Source organism: Spea bombifrons, chromosome 3 (genome assembly GCF_027358695.1).
Source record: "Spea bombifrons isolate aSpeBom1 chromosome 3, aSpeBom1.2.pri, whole genome shotgun sequence".
NCBI lineage: Eukaryota > Metazoa > Chordata > Amphibia > Anura > Pelobatidae > Spea > Spea bombifrons.
This window is the reverse complement of record NC_071089.1, coordinates 93,726,172-93,741,647: the sequence shown is the minus strand read 5'-3', so window position 1 is coordinate 93,741,647 and position 15,476 is coordinate 93,726,172. Positions and strand designations below refer to the sequence as shown.

Below are 15,476 nucleotides of genomic sequence, written 5' to 3'. Positions count from 1 at the left end.
CTGGAATTCCTTCCAAAAATAAAAACTCAGTCAGTGATTAGATGATGTCTGAGAACATTTGAACTGGCCACATGTCACCGCTTTAACTCAGATGTACGTATAACATCTGTAAATACATTTCATTGTTTATGGGTGGATTCCTTTGTGTATCCTTTTTGTTTCCACCAATACAAGTCTCTGAAAGCAGCTATTCCGATGATTCCCTTTTCACACAGGGGACACTAAAGCCTCATAGCGAGTAAACCTTGTGTAATTAAGAATTGGACAAAGGACAAACCTATAGCTTCCTTTCTAACCGAAAACAGACAGACCGCCCATTAGGGACACATTAGTCCAGGTTCTTTTCAAATACACAAAATGTGCTTTTGTTTGGCCGCTCATGAAACTGTTACATTTCAGACAACTTTTGATATATGAGCCCCTCGAGAGCCTTCTGCAGGGAATCACCTTGCAGACCTGAAAAGGAGAAGAAACTCATTAATTTAACAATACACATTTAAAAAAAAAAAAAAACTTTTTGGTTATTTATTACTCCTAAGTATAGTAAAATTTTAATAGCTAGCTTTTTTATAGTTGTTATAGCTTTAAATTTGATTTGTAGCTTTGATTACCAATGAGTGGGTTAAGGGTAAGAACATTCTATCCTGGTTATCACTCCCCTACTGTTATGTTGTTGATTGATGTGGACTAGTTGAGACAACTTGAATGGGTTGGTGGCATTGAAAAGGGAGATCTTCATGACTGTAAATTAATTGGGTAGAGTTTTGCCACTTTTGATATACAACTCTGCTTCCTGACCGCAAAGCAAAAACGTACATGGTACAGGTGGTTTAACTAAAATAATTTCACGTTCTTCCTCTTTAAAATATTGTACCATATATATTGTTATTGGTTTCTTTGTTCCTGAATCAAAATATTGTTACCATGACCACATGAACCGTCATATAGTCCTAACAAAGTCATAGTACCTGTTTTACTGGACTAGGAAGGGAAATATCATCCATGTAACTACCGGTATGTTACTCTATAAATACGAAGAGGTCATGGCAACATTTTTGTTAAGCTTTGTTACCTATGATGTTATGGTGTAAAATAAAAAACAAGATGAAAGCAAGGACAGGCCCACACAATTTGTTTTAGGTCATGGAAAGCAAATGAAAAATAGTTGGTTCCTATTATACAGGCATTGAGTGAGTGTAGGGAGGATGAAGCAAATGCCTAGATTGGTTTTAAGCAAACCAGATGGTTTCATTATGATCTGAGGTGGTAAGGGGTGTTGTCATGACCTTATTGTCTGTAAACAAGAGCATGCAGGAGGGGGGGGGCACCAGAGATATTACTCCCCTACAGTGCTGAAAAAACCCAGGGTGGCATGCTTGCTAAGCAGAAAGTTCTGTTACACATGTTAACCACTTTAAATTATTTTGATTTCTAGATTTACGTTTGGGATGGTAAAATGTAAAGTCCACATTTTATTCAGTCTGTTATCATCTCAAGTGCTGCTTGGCTTACTGGAGAAGTTCTTCTTCTGTCTGTGCTATTCACAGATTCTGATTCCCAGAACATGATGAAATCTCCCGCTTGATTTTTGTTCTTGAATTCAAACTGAACACAATGTATCTTGTTCATAGTTATATAAACAGTACTGTGTTGCCAGACTCAAACAGCCTACATTCCCACCAAGTTGACCTTATGCTATAGTTCAGCTGTGCCGTTAGAAACTTGGCACCTGTCCTCTCGATGATGACGTTCCGGCCTGTGAACATGACTGTAGTGAATATTGTAGCTGGATCTTTGAGGGAAAGCACTTTAGTTAATATGATTTGAGTAATGTTTACAGCTTCTCATGGGAAATACAGAAAATTAAGGATCTATTATCTAAAATTGCACATATATTTCACTAATTCTAAAACATGTTAAACTAAAATTCAATTGTAAGGTTTCTCCTGAGGATAAAAATTAGAATTTTATTTTTCATTCTAGGATTAGCATGTTAATTTATTAATAATTTGTCTCAATGTGGGTGCTGGAATTGTGTCTTTTAAATAATATATTTTTGTGATAAGTGTTTGGGATGGAAAAACAGAAAATAGATGTAATAGTTGTGGGATACATTTGCTTTACCCGCTAGGAGATAGAATAGGTTTTTATTAGGGATCTTTCCCTGATTGTATGTAGAGGTGGCATAGGGTTTTGGACACTTCTAGCACATATTTGTGTAATGTGTGCTCCCCACTGGGTGGTCTGTTGTTGCTCTGAGCCAGGGTGTGACATAATGTGTTGGCACTTTCAGGGAACCCAACATTGAGTACATTCTCTGTACAAATTTTCTCCAGTCTCTGCAAGTATATTTTGCAATTATCTCAACCTGGAGTAACTCTGGCTCATTTAGACCTGAATGTGTTGGCTTGCTTTTATTCTCATAATTTGTTAATCTAGAATATTACATGTATAGCACGTTGCTGCATGTCCCTGGAGAGCACAGAACCCCTACATATGTAATAGCTATGCATTTTTGGTCCCATACCTGTCTGTCAGTGCTTAAGGGCACATTGCTTTAGAACAAAGCTACCACCTCCCAATGTTGGTCTCATGTTGTTCCCCTCACCTTTTGTTATGCATTCTCATAACTCTATTTTTCTTTGTGCACTCTTGTGACAGAGATGAAAGGGTGCAAATAGGTATTGCTGTAATAGGTTATTGCCATAGGCAATCTGTGTGCGTGGATACCAGATATGATTACTCTGCAAATAATAGTTGTAATCAAGTTAGAGGATTTTCAAGTTAATGTGGAGAATAGGGAAATATAGCCTTGAAAGCAGACCCGCACGTGCTTATTATAATATACTTTATATATTTTGTGTCAGCAAAATAGCAGTTTAAAAGAAAATGACATCAGTATTTAAGCAAAAAAATAAATGCATGACATTTATCATGATATATTGATAAATAGAAGATGTATCATTTGTGATCGGAATATTGTCAGATTTACTGTGTTGCATTCCCAAATCTAGACACCTTTATTGGGGGAGGGGGTGTTTCCAGTGGAGTAAAGGAGCAGAGCCTGGGCTAGAAGTGGGCAGGGCCACAGGGACGGGCCAACTAGTGAGGGTATATAAGAGGATCTCTATAGTACCGCCAATGATCTCTGCTGCTCTTAAGATCTTCCCATAAGCACACCTTATGAGAACTGGGGTAAGCCTAGGGTTAGTGGTGCCTAGGTGCAGTAGTTCTTCAGGACACCCTGTAACTAAAATGCATACATACTAGCATACAAAATCACTCTAGCAACCTAGCTCTGCTATCAAACACTTGCATACACACACATTCTTTCTCCTTTTCCAGTCGCCACCGCATGCTAACACCAAATACGAACACATATACACGCATGCTAACACCATACGCTTACATACGCTTAAACACTCTAACACCTTACTGTAACACACACACTAACAATCATGCACAGGCATGCTACCCCATACACCAATAAACACACACTCTAACACTATATACAAACAAATACACTCATGCTAATACCATACTCTGACACGCATAATACCAAATGCTCACAAACAACCAACACTTATGGCACTCGCCTAAGTGCAGCCCTGCGACCAAGCAGGCTAAGCCTGGCCTCCCTGCTGTCACAGGTGAGAGAGCAGGGACGCCAGGCCCCGTACACGAGAACTGGGCGTACCCCCTAATGGCAGCCTTTTCTTTCATGAGTGTATGAAAATGAGGTAAGTGCAGCTGCCTTCTATTAAAAGTGGTTAATAGTGGTTAATAGTCATTTAAACATACATAGGACAGGTATACTGCTATCCTGAATAAAAGGCCAATGACCTAATAAATTTGGGGATTAATGACCAAATACTATGACTTTCCACCTAATCAAGATTATTGGGATTGTTCCACCCGTATGCGCAGCTAGCCCTGCCTCCCCTACATATCTTCAGCTTGGGTTGGGGGGGGCAATCTTGACATATTCTTAGGGACAATAAAAGCAAAAGCTTTCTAAAGGGAAATAAGATAATATATGTGATTGAATATTTCTTGGAATCTAAATATGGCCAGAATTTCCCTTGAGCTGAATGCTTGATTGATCATTTACTTTTTACAGAACACTGTAAACATAAGAACATGATGTAATTTCATAGGCAAGTCCAGCAGGAGAAAGCAATTATGTGATAATGCTATCATGCATAGTTCAAAGTACAATTTTAATTTGAATCAGCAGTTAAGACATTGTCAGCTTGTACTTGAACGAGTCTAGCCATTCTGTTAAAACTGTACTGTACTTTTGAAAAACGCCCATGCTTGAAACTGGATACCTGCAAGTGTTTAATATCTGTGAAGCGAACACCCAACTTGGAAGTGTCTAATTTCATTGTTGTTAGAGGCCGTCTATGGCACATTATTGGTCGGGGAAATGCAAAGACCCACTGTCTTGCTTTCTTGTTGGAGTATTACTATATGCAGGTCAATACATCTATTGCATGCGTTTCTGTGCTAGTTTAATGTCCAGCTAGCAGATATCTAGTCGGTTGTAACTACCCCCATTGGATTGCAACTACCGTGGGAATGTTACAGAGCATGTGCAGAAAGTAGAGTTAAGCATTTTTGGTTCTAGACATAGAAAAACGTGTTTTGTATGTTTTAACCATTAACACAATATGCTTCACATGCACTAACTCTTTGCTATAAATGAATGCTAGCAGTACCTGATACTCGTTGAAATGCCTTTAGATAAAAGTTTTAAAATGTGCTGGAAACAGGGGAGGGCTGGCACCTTCTGACCTTGGGGGGTCACACATGCAAATACACACTTTGTGTCTTTGACAACCCAACAATTCAGCTGATTACTACCTTACCAAAAACTACTGCATTTTTTTTTTTTTAAGGTTGAATGGAAGTACTAATATAACAGTATGGCGTAAAAAATTGACATACTAGAGTACACCTGGTGCTAACCAAAATGTAAACTTATTCAAGATAACACACTCTTTTGATGCACACATACTCTTATGATCTTACGTTGCTGTAAGTGCAATAGACAACTACATACTTTGCAGATATGCTGTCTGTTGGAATTGGCTCCATCCTAATACCACGAATGTTTAGCTTGTTTATTTGTACAAAAAATCTATTAACACATTTATACTTACCTGTGGAATCTCCTTTCCTGTAAGAGTAATTGACTCCCAGAAATTGCTTTGTTTTGGTGGATACGGTCATTGTCCGCACCCTGGATGACTAGCAAACCAACCCAATTAGGAAATATTCTCATAAGCTGATGGTTGATCATGGTGACCACACATTATATAAAAAGAAAGTCTGATTCCTTGTAGTAGAGGGATTTTAAGGAAAAACTGTGGTAGGTTTGTAGATGCACATTATCTGTTATTGGGCTGATAGGGTTTGTTAGGTGGTGAGTAGTTTGTACAAAGCATTTGTGGATTGTTGTTGGAAGGGTATTGTTGGTGGTCTTCTTGGTATAATTTCCTTATTTTTATTTTATTTTGTGATGTGCTTATCTGCTTTCTTGGAGGATATCCACGCTACCTCTTGGATGTATGTTGTGCGGTTCCAGGCTATGGTGCTCAATGGCTTAGTGGAGGTAATAACGATGATTTCTTGTAGGATGGTGGTATAGGTTTACACCTGATGCTTGAAGTATAGAGGAAGGTTAACAGATCTTTTGCTTGATTTAAAACATACTGGTACATCTACTGTACTCCCCCCTGTAAACGCTCTGTGATGTATTCGCTAAAGTGGAAGTTGGCAGGGTGTTTTCAGAAGAGTTATGGTTTCAGCTCCATGTATTCGGTATGCATTATAATGGGTACTCCCTGGCAAATGTCTCTGAAAGAATGAAAGAGTTTTCCTGGCATAATATATTGCTCAACCAGTAAAGTGACTTTCAAGAAATCTCACTGATTTAATATGCTTTATTCAGGGCCATCCAATGTATTCTTGGAGCTGGAGCTCATTTTGGTTGGCCCTTGATAATGTATAGTCTATTGATGAAACCTCTTTATGTCCACTTGCTGTCTTTTGTAGAATACTAAACTAGATGTACTTACTCGCCAAAACAGGACAAATAAAATTTGTCTCAATACTCAAATGTTTCTAAAAGCACACCTATAGCAACCCAGTGTACTAGTCATGATAGCCTATGTCGGATCTGCCATTTCTGAAGAATTTTGGACCAGCCCACCCCTGGCTGGAATTGAAACATTTTTGCAGCTCTTCTGTTTGGTATTTTAATAGTTTTTCTGAATGCCTTTTTAAGATACATCTGCTATCAGTGTCCAGAATTGGGAGACCTATGAGCACTATATTGTGAGATGTTATAGTACATGTTAGTGTCTAGAAGGAGCGAGCAGACGATTGTTCCATTTGCCCTATGCCACAGCATATTTATTTGGTAAACCAGTAGTTTTGTGTTGAATGTCATCACGGAAAATGACTTGCCGGTGTGGAAACTATAGTATCCAGGTTTCGGGCACCTACAAAAGAGCATTGTTGTGCTTAGTCAAAGCTGTCCTTATCTTGTTTGAAGAGTACAAGGCCAGCTGCAAGGTTCGCTTAGTAGCTGTGGATTATGTTTGCTATTTTCTGGTGCAAATAAAAATATGAGTTGATAGCCTGCAATGAAAATGAATTACATTTAGTTTTATAGCCAGACATATGATAAAACAAAACCCTCATAATTGCTAAGACTAGACACACAAAGGTCATTACTGTTAATAAAATCATTTTAAGCTATAATTAAAAGCGAAGTACAATGTTAGATTGGAGCTATTGAATAAGTCACAGTTAAATCCATTGGCTTGCATCAAATGCATTTCCAGTACTGGTATGTCTGATATTAAGTATGGATTAAGCATTAAATGGACTTTGATAACTTTTTAAGGTATCTCTCAGTGCTTGTATTTAAGTTTGGGGCCAGTGTAAGTATATTTTTTATTTAGTGCTAACAGATGTACTTAGCCCTCCTACAGGACAGGCTTCATTTCCCCAACCATGACCAGCTTTATTCCTGAAAGTATGACATTTCATATGTGTCAGAAGCCTTGCTGTCTTGGGTTGTTTTTTTGGTGTCTTGCTGCCCAAGGATACGGTAGTTAAACTAACAGGTGGCTGCTTGGTGTGCATGCAATGTTTGGCCATCAAGGATGTAATTATTCCTACAGTTTTAGTGAGGCTCCTCATTAATGGCTATCTCTTGTAACATCAGAGCAATATATTCAGAGTATAAAATAAAAACATGACATTTGGAACACAACGTATTATTTTTTTTTACATTTTGTAAATATTGTAAATCTGCGTTTCCCAAACTTCATGGGTCCGTCCGCAAGTCACCATAGCTTATGTAATCATGACGTATTCTTTTGATGGTATGATCAGAGCACTGGTGATTGTGAAACACTGTCAATTACCTTCCTGTTAGGGATAATTTTGATTTTATTGTAACTGGAAAGAGTCATGTTTATTATGAAATCCGGTGGGGGGGAAATCATGTCTTTTACTTGGCTTTATACACCTTGTAAATACTTTTCTAAATGTCCTCCCTTAAAAAAAAAACAAAAATACAAAATGTTGAATTAATCACACATTTCTTTCCAACCCATGTTTTTGGTCCATGTCTATGTGTTGTCCTAATACCAGTCTAGTGTATGTTGGGTGTGGAGATCAGAGAAGGACATGTGTAATTTAGATAGAATTCAAAGGAGAGTCACTAAATTTTTGTGTGGTCTTCCTAACACTTAACATTTTATGTTTTAGTATGTGTATAATTGCTAATGCTTCAGAGTAAAGTGAAATCAGCCAGCTGTTGCGTATGTAGTTCTTTCTAAGGAGTGCTTAACTATTCAATGCATATTATCTCAGACTATGGGTGTGAACAGATGGCGTGGCAAAATATATGTTTGGAATGTTGCTGGGTTCTTATTTGCATTTTGAAGAGACGTAAAACTAGAAATGAAGTTAAGGTCATGACTGCCTGAGAGAACCAGGAAATCCACATGTCCACCAAAAGAAAAAAAAAATGGCGTGTGGTTTCCAGGTGGCTATGTGCAGCCACACAATATTGGACAGGACCTGCCACTAGTGGCAAGCTAGGTATGTGAATGACCCAAATTAGCATCGACCCACAAGCATTTGGCCAATTTCTCCATACAAATACCTTTCGGGTTATGTTTATTGTGCGACTGTGGCAAACATCACTTAAAAAATTACTCACACTGCGCTGTTGAAAAAGTAATGTGGGATGCACACAAATTTTCTTTATGTTGTGAGACAGAACAAAGGTTTTCTATGCTTTAAATGATAATAGATGGGTTTCAGAAGATGGATAAAATGACACCATTATATTGCCTCTGTATAAATTATTTTTGTTCTTCTTATTACATTATCCTTCTTTTTTCCTGCTGGTTTTTTGTAATTGAGCAATGGCTGCCAATATATTTCAGTAAAGTGCTATCAAACTTCTCAACGCAAAGCTCAGTTCATAAAATGCATCTATTCACTAAAGAGGGCGTTTGCAAGAAAGTTGTACATTTCAGCCGATATCACTATACCTGACAAAAAGAAACCCTAGTGAGATTCTCATGTGAGAAAAGCAGAGCAGGCCCTGCCTGATGCATATGTAAATTAGCGAGGAGAGTTTTAAGAAATCCTATGTATTCTTCAGAGCCAAACTCTCTTGCTGCAAAAGCTTAATGGGCTTTGTCCTTGATAATGCAAACTGATATGGCAGAGCTGAAATATTTAACTCTCTTGCAAACGTCTTTTGTAGTAAATAGGCCCCAAAGAGTACACCTTCGATTACCACATTCGTTTGAAAGCAATGGTCTATCAAAGTCATACCAGTCCATTATCTAAGACAAGGGAGTTTCTCTGCTTTAGGGTAATTCTCTATTTACATGGAATTAAAAATGACATATTTGACAAAATATGCTTTTTTTTCTAAATATAGGGCATATTTTAAGACAACTTTTTGTCTCAGGCAGTGAAACTTTTATGATTACTAAAAAGGATTATTGTAAAGCTTTTGTAAAGATTGATAGTGTTTAGCTCAGTAAGCTCTAACGTACAAGAGGGTGACTGTGACCCTACTACTAAAGAATATGGATTATTTTGTTGAACTTGATAGCTTTCATTTGGGCGATGTAGAAAAAGATATAAAGTCACATAAACTTGAGACTCCACTGGTTTTACTACAATGTTGTTAAGATGACGTGCCCATCATCTTCTGAGTGCTTCTATTTCTCAGGAGCTTCCACCATGCACTCGCCAGCTCAAGCGATTCTTGGTCATTGGTGGATGGTCTTAACCAGGAACATGCAGTCAATCTCAATGAGTTTGTGTCTTGAGGGGAAAAAACAATTACTGTATATTGCCTCGGGCCCAAGCTTAGAAATCACAGTATTTATTTTGTCTGATCTAGTTGTGTTTTGCATAAAATGTAAAATTCAGGAAGAATGCCTTTATAATTCATTGCATTTAATATACCAGTATACTATCCATATTCTAGAGCCAGCTCACTGTTATTATTGGGTTGTAATTGCAAACTTTATGTCTTCATTAGCAAGTCAGAGGACACAGACAGAACTCTGTGTTCTAAATATCTAGAGAGGAATCTGTTGCCTGTCTGAATGCTGTACTTATTACCCAACATTGTATTCAGGGTTGGAATTAACACGAGTAAACATTTTGTTTGGCAGTCATTAGCATCATTTTTCTTCCTGTTTATGACTCATTGTAGTGGTTGTGTCAAGATAATCTGCCAAAAAGATGTCTGTAAAGTTAATATTCTTGAGTAGTAGTGTCCAGCTCATTAAATGATGAGGACCATATACTATTGTGATGGGGGTGGATAATGTTACATTGCTGTGATAATACTACAGAACCTATGATGCTTTCATGCAGTCTGAAAAGTACTAAACCCCTACAAGTCTGATAGTTTGACAACACTGACAGGGCCAGACTGGTCTGGGGGATGGTGAAGCACCACTGTTATTAATGCAGGCCCCAGTGGCATAACAAACATGGTCACGGACGCGCATCTTATCGCTGTCATGCACGGACACCGTGCAAGCAACTTCTATTTTACCACCCAGGGGAAGCAGGAATGCAGCGGGCTCGCTTTACGTTGTGTGAGCTTGCTGCGTTTAGACTTCCCCTGGGTAGTAAAAGAGAGGTTACTCGCACAGTGTGCAAGCCCCACAGAGAAAGCTGCAAGTGAGATAAGGGGTTACGGAAGGCAGTGGGAGTGTATGAGTGAGAGATTGATGTTTAACAGATCTGTTTTACCTTGGCAAAGTCCTTCATCTCTTACAGCCTATGAATGTTAAATATATATATATATATATATATATATATATATATATATATATCTGTGCCTTAATCAATAGTTATGTATTAAAATTACGTGCCTAGTGAGATTTTAACCAGTGCCTGTTATATTTATTTTGCTGGAAATGCATTTCAATGTTGAGGCTGGAGAAGGAAAGGCATCACTGTAAAATTAAGTAAAGACATAGCTACATATCACTTTCCCTGTGCAGTTAAAAGGGCCCTGTCTGTAATTATCTGCCAAGCATAGACCCCAAAGCACCATAAAACACTTTTTTAAATTCTTATTCTACAATGCTTGCAGTGTATATAAATATGTAAAAGAGAAGGCTGCGTGTAGCTAAAAAACATCAAAACGATTCTAGAAAAATAATTAAAAACAGATTTAATGTATGACTCATTTTGTGTAGAGCGCAGTGGCCAATGTTAACTTCAATTTTACCCATATGTGTAGTTGGATCAATTGAAAACCACAAGGTAAATAAGATTCCTTGTAAGTCCGAAGAATAACAAAAGCAACTTTACTTTTGTCTGTAGGTTCTTTAAAGAGCTGGAAGGAAGACATCAGAGAAACATTGTAATTGAAGACATTAGCGACATTGTTGAGAAGCATGCAAAGTCAACATTCGATCCCTATGTGAAGTATTGCACCAATGAAGTTTATCAGCAAAGGACACTCCAAAAATTAATGTACAAATTTTATATTATTTATTATGCTTTTTCTCTCCTAAAATATAATTGTAATGTGCTTATAAACAAAATATTTGGAAAAAAATCTACTTCTGTTGGCCAGTGAGTGGTAAATATGGGAACATTACTATTAAACCTGTAGTAGAACCTTAAGAGGCGTGAATCCAGCCAAATGGCCCAATATTAAAGAGACCTAAAACACATTTGGAAGAAAAAATGTCTGCATCAAAAGCTTACGGACATAGAGACCGGAAGTCCTAGTTATCCTAAAAAAAACCCCAGAGATAATCCAGAAGGCATTTCCGCGCTTATGTCTGCTGCCACCCGGCCATTGCCTCATCCGTTCAACTTTTACATCCAAACACAAACACTGCAATTTATTTATAATAAGGGACAGTGTCAAATGCATTACTGAAATCTAGGAAGGCTACTGTCTGCAGACCCCTGTCCTTAGTTTATTTATCCGGTCTATGTAATCAGTTGTTTGTTTGACAAGGAAGGCTTTTGACAAAATTATTTTTAACCAAATGAAGGGTTGTAACATAATTAAATGATCTTATGAGAGTTAAAGAGGTTTCAGTTTCTATTCAGTCACACGGTTGCTATTCTTTATAAATCATGAGCTACTAGTTGATTTAAATTTATGATTGGGACCCAGGATTATCAGGGAAAATTAGCTAGCCGCAGTATCGATGAGCAATCTGGATAAAAAGTAAAATCCTGTATTTCTTGCTGTTATTACTGCTGTTATCGTTTATATAGCTCCAGACAAGCCAATTCATTTGATAAAGAGGGCCCTGCTCTCAATATACACTTTATTCTGTATATCCAGGCTAATAATAATAAATATTAAACATTGGCACTGAAATAATGTATTATCACTTAATATTTTGTGTTAAATTCTAGTCAATGACTTTTATATGTATTGGATATTTTTTTAAGATTGAGACTTTTCACATTAAGTAAGTAAGCAGAACACAAATGTGTTAATTTTTTTTGTTTTCCAGTTCTACAAATGCATCTTTTAAGGAAGTTTTGTCTAGAATTGAATCTCACGAAGACTGCAGGAATCTCCCCATGATCTCATTCCTCATCCTTCCTATGCAGAGAGTTACTCGGCTTCCCCTGCTCATGGATGTAAGCAAAATACATTTTGTCTCAAATGATCCAAAGCTTCTCTTAATTTGGGTTTTGTTAATTGATACGATAAAAAAGTACAGTTGGCCAGTGTTCAGAGGTGCATATTTTCAGGATCACCCGTTATGATCTCAAATTATACAGATGAGGTAATACATCTGTTAGTCTTGCCAACAGTTTTGACAAAATAGCCTTATGATTATGTTGAATGACACTTTATTTTAAGCCTTCAGTGCTCTGCGGCATATTATATTGTATCCTGTGAAGTGACCTTGAAACCTGTTCTGTTGGGTTACTGCAAGGCTAATTGTTCAATTGAATCACGGTATGATTTTTATGAACATGAATATACAGCTTAGTATTTAAAGTGATTCATCAATTTGCAAGTATAATCTTATATGAGATGATCATTAAATCATTTAATATCCATGTAATGTTAATGTAAAACTCAAGTTTCAAAACATTAATCGTGAGTTTCTTGAAAACAAGCAAAAGACTCTTATAAAATTAAAAATGGAAATATGAGGATGATGTATCCCAAGAAGAGAAAAATGTAGAAATATGGTTGCCACCTTTTGTCAAAGGACAATCTTTGAAGGGTTTCTCCTAGGGCAGGGGTAGGCAATCTTCGGCTCTCCTGATGTTGTGGATTACATCTCCCATAATGCTCTTAGTCATAATGCTGGCAAAGCATCAAGGGAAATGTAGTTCACAACATCTGGAGAGCCGAAGATTGCCTACCCCTGTCCTAGGGGATGGCCCGGTTGTGGTTTGGGTGTGGTTGGTTTGGTCAGGGTGTGGTCATGAGTGTGATTTTATGATTGACCACAACAGTGTTTGGCATTTTGTTCAAAAGAGGGAAAAGAAAGAAAAAAAAAGAAATTAAAAATGAGTGAGAGAAGAGAAAAGAACAGATAACAAAGAGAGAAGAAGGAAGGGGCAAGAGGAAAGGAGAAATGAGCAGAGTTGGAAGTAAGAAAGAAAGAGGAAGCATTAAGAAGAGAAGAGAAAAAGGAGAGGACATGGGTAGGATGAGAGAAAAATAGAAAAGGAAAAAGGGAGAAGACAAAAACGAATAGAGGGAATTTCAAAGAGAGAGACGAGTGAGGCACATACTTACACACATATAAAACGAAGTAAATCAAGCTACACAACCTATACTAATGTTAGGAATTTCATTGTAGACAACAATGATTGCTAATTGATAAATATCTCTAACACACAAATGAACACAGACACCCACACCCAGACACTATAACCCTTACGGACCTTCTATGCAGCTCGCAAATAGTGCAACTTACCACCAGTTGGTCATGTAACACGAAGTTAAGTGACCCCACTGAACCCTTCCTTTGTCTGAAATAGGATGCCACCCACCACCAGCCCACTGGAGTCCTGGACTTACCTCTTTATTCTAGGGCTGTCCAGGTGAAACCAGAACAGGTGGCAACCCTAAGTAGAAGATAATGCTTTCCCCACAATCTCCATTGTGGTGGAGCAGTGCTGGATTATGTATAATGTTTGGTTTTCTACCTTACACATTGCTGCTGGGCTAATAGCTATAAAATGTGTCATCCTATATCACTGTGCACAATTATGAGTAATGGAATGATAGAAACAACTTTTACTGCAAGTATCTCACAGCCTAGCCCATTTCCTCCACTGCATCTAAAATTTACATGTCCTAATTGCACCTACCCTTTTCACATTATGTTGTCTAGAATTCCTTTTGAGGCTTGCAAAATTAAATATAATAAGTGACATTTTATTTGGGTAGGACAAACGCATGAAATAATAGTATGCAGAATAGGATGCAAACTTACAACTTTTGCCCACAATTTATGATTTATTACAGTATTTTTTTTTATCCATGAGCAATATAATGTTTTTTTAAGTAAATCCATTGAAGGGGCTCGAAGACAGGATGCTATAGTAAATACATTATACATTGGGGAAAATAACCTCACTGAATAAATGTTTTCTGCCAATTATTGAAGAAGAATGAATGCTAAGGAAGCATGTGTCCGTGATATATTGCTGTAATCAATGTGAGGAATGAAAAATTCTTTCCAATTGACACAGCAAAAGCCAGACAGGCTTATGCTAGGAGAGGTAGAGGAAAATCAAGATTGTAAACTTGGCCTGCAAGGATAATATGCATACAGGCTAAAAAATAGTGTGCAGTAGTATATTCTGGGATTGTGACGGTACAAAACTGAATACTGAGCCATATGAAATTAGGATTTAAACTATATTTACAATTTGTATGTGGAGGGGAACTGTTTACAAGTTATTTGGGAAAATTAAATGAATTAGAAGAATAAAAAATGCATTCTAAATAATGGGATACTTGTTAATACTGTATTTTCATTTCAAAGTTACTGTGTTTGAATGTAAAAATTTTTTATTGCAGACAATCTGTCAAAAAACGCCCAAAGATTCCTCAAAGTATGAGGTATGCAAAAGAGCCCTGAAAGAAGTTGGCAAGGTAAATCACTTGGCATCTAAACTATTCTTTGAAAACTGGGTAAATAGAATGCCTGTTTGTTATTTAGCTTCACTAAAGCAATAGTAATGAATTGTGACAAGTGCTAAAAAATGGTTTTATGCTGGAGAAATGCCAAGTTCCGCTGGAGGGGGGAACTAAGCTGCGTTGCTGATTTTCATGTTAGTTCTTAAGATATTTTCTGTGCAACCACAATCAGCAATTGCAATTACCTATACAGCTTAATGGATACTCTAGTGTGATACCTATGATCACAACTTTAAATTTACTTAAGTTTAGAATTTAAAAAAAAAATGCGAATCCACGGATTCATCTGAATGCTCTCCTGATTATTTGTCAGACGTTCTCATCTGCTGTTAAATTAAATCCAGTGTAACACACTACCATTGGCTTTGAACGGTGTGCTCCTGTGTGTTGTAAATTGGTAATGTGTATGGGCTGAGTCATCATTGTTCTTCACATGTTAAGACTTAACACCACCAGAGGCACGCATTCCATGTTCTCTGATATCCCTGATGTAAGTCCGATTTCTCTAAACTAGCATGTTTTTTAAGGATTAATCATTGTGACGCCTCAGGCATTGTCCATGTGTATTGTTTTGAGTTAAAAACAAGACGGTATTTCCAATATTTGTAGGTTCGGTAGATAAGAATAGACTAGAAGAATAGAGTAGAAGAATAGAAAATCAGCTGTTTTAAACATTTACATTGTATAGTCATTTGCCATGACCAGGGCCCACTTATTAAAATGTCAGCATAACTATGACACCCAATCATAATGTCTG

General features: G+C 37.3%; 1 protein-coding gene across 3 annotated transcripts in view; it reads left to right on the top strand.

Moving 5' to 3' along the window:
* Nucleotides 1-15,476, top strand: part of ARHGEF26 (Rho guanine nucleotide exchange factor 26) — a 56,803-nt gene that overhangs the window by 20,413 nt on the left and 20,914 nt on the right. For all 3 annotated transcript variants that reach the window (XM_053458955.1, XM_053458957.1, XM_053458956.1), the window contains 3 exons: nucleotides 10,897-11,049; nucleotides 12,057-12,186; nucleotides 14,600-14,674. In XM_053458955.1, coding sequence (XP_053314930.1) covers nucleotides 10,897-11,049; nucleotides 12,057-12,186; nucleotides 14,600-14,674 — 358 coding nt within the window. The remainder of the gene's footprint in view (nucleotides 1-10,896; nucleotides 11,050-12,056; nucleotides 12,187-14,599; nucleotides 14,675-15,476) is intronic.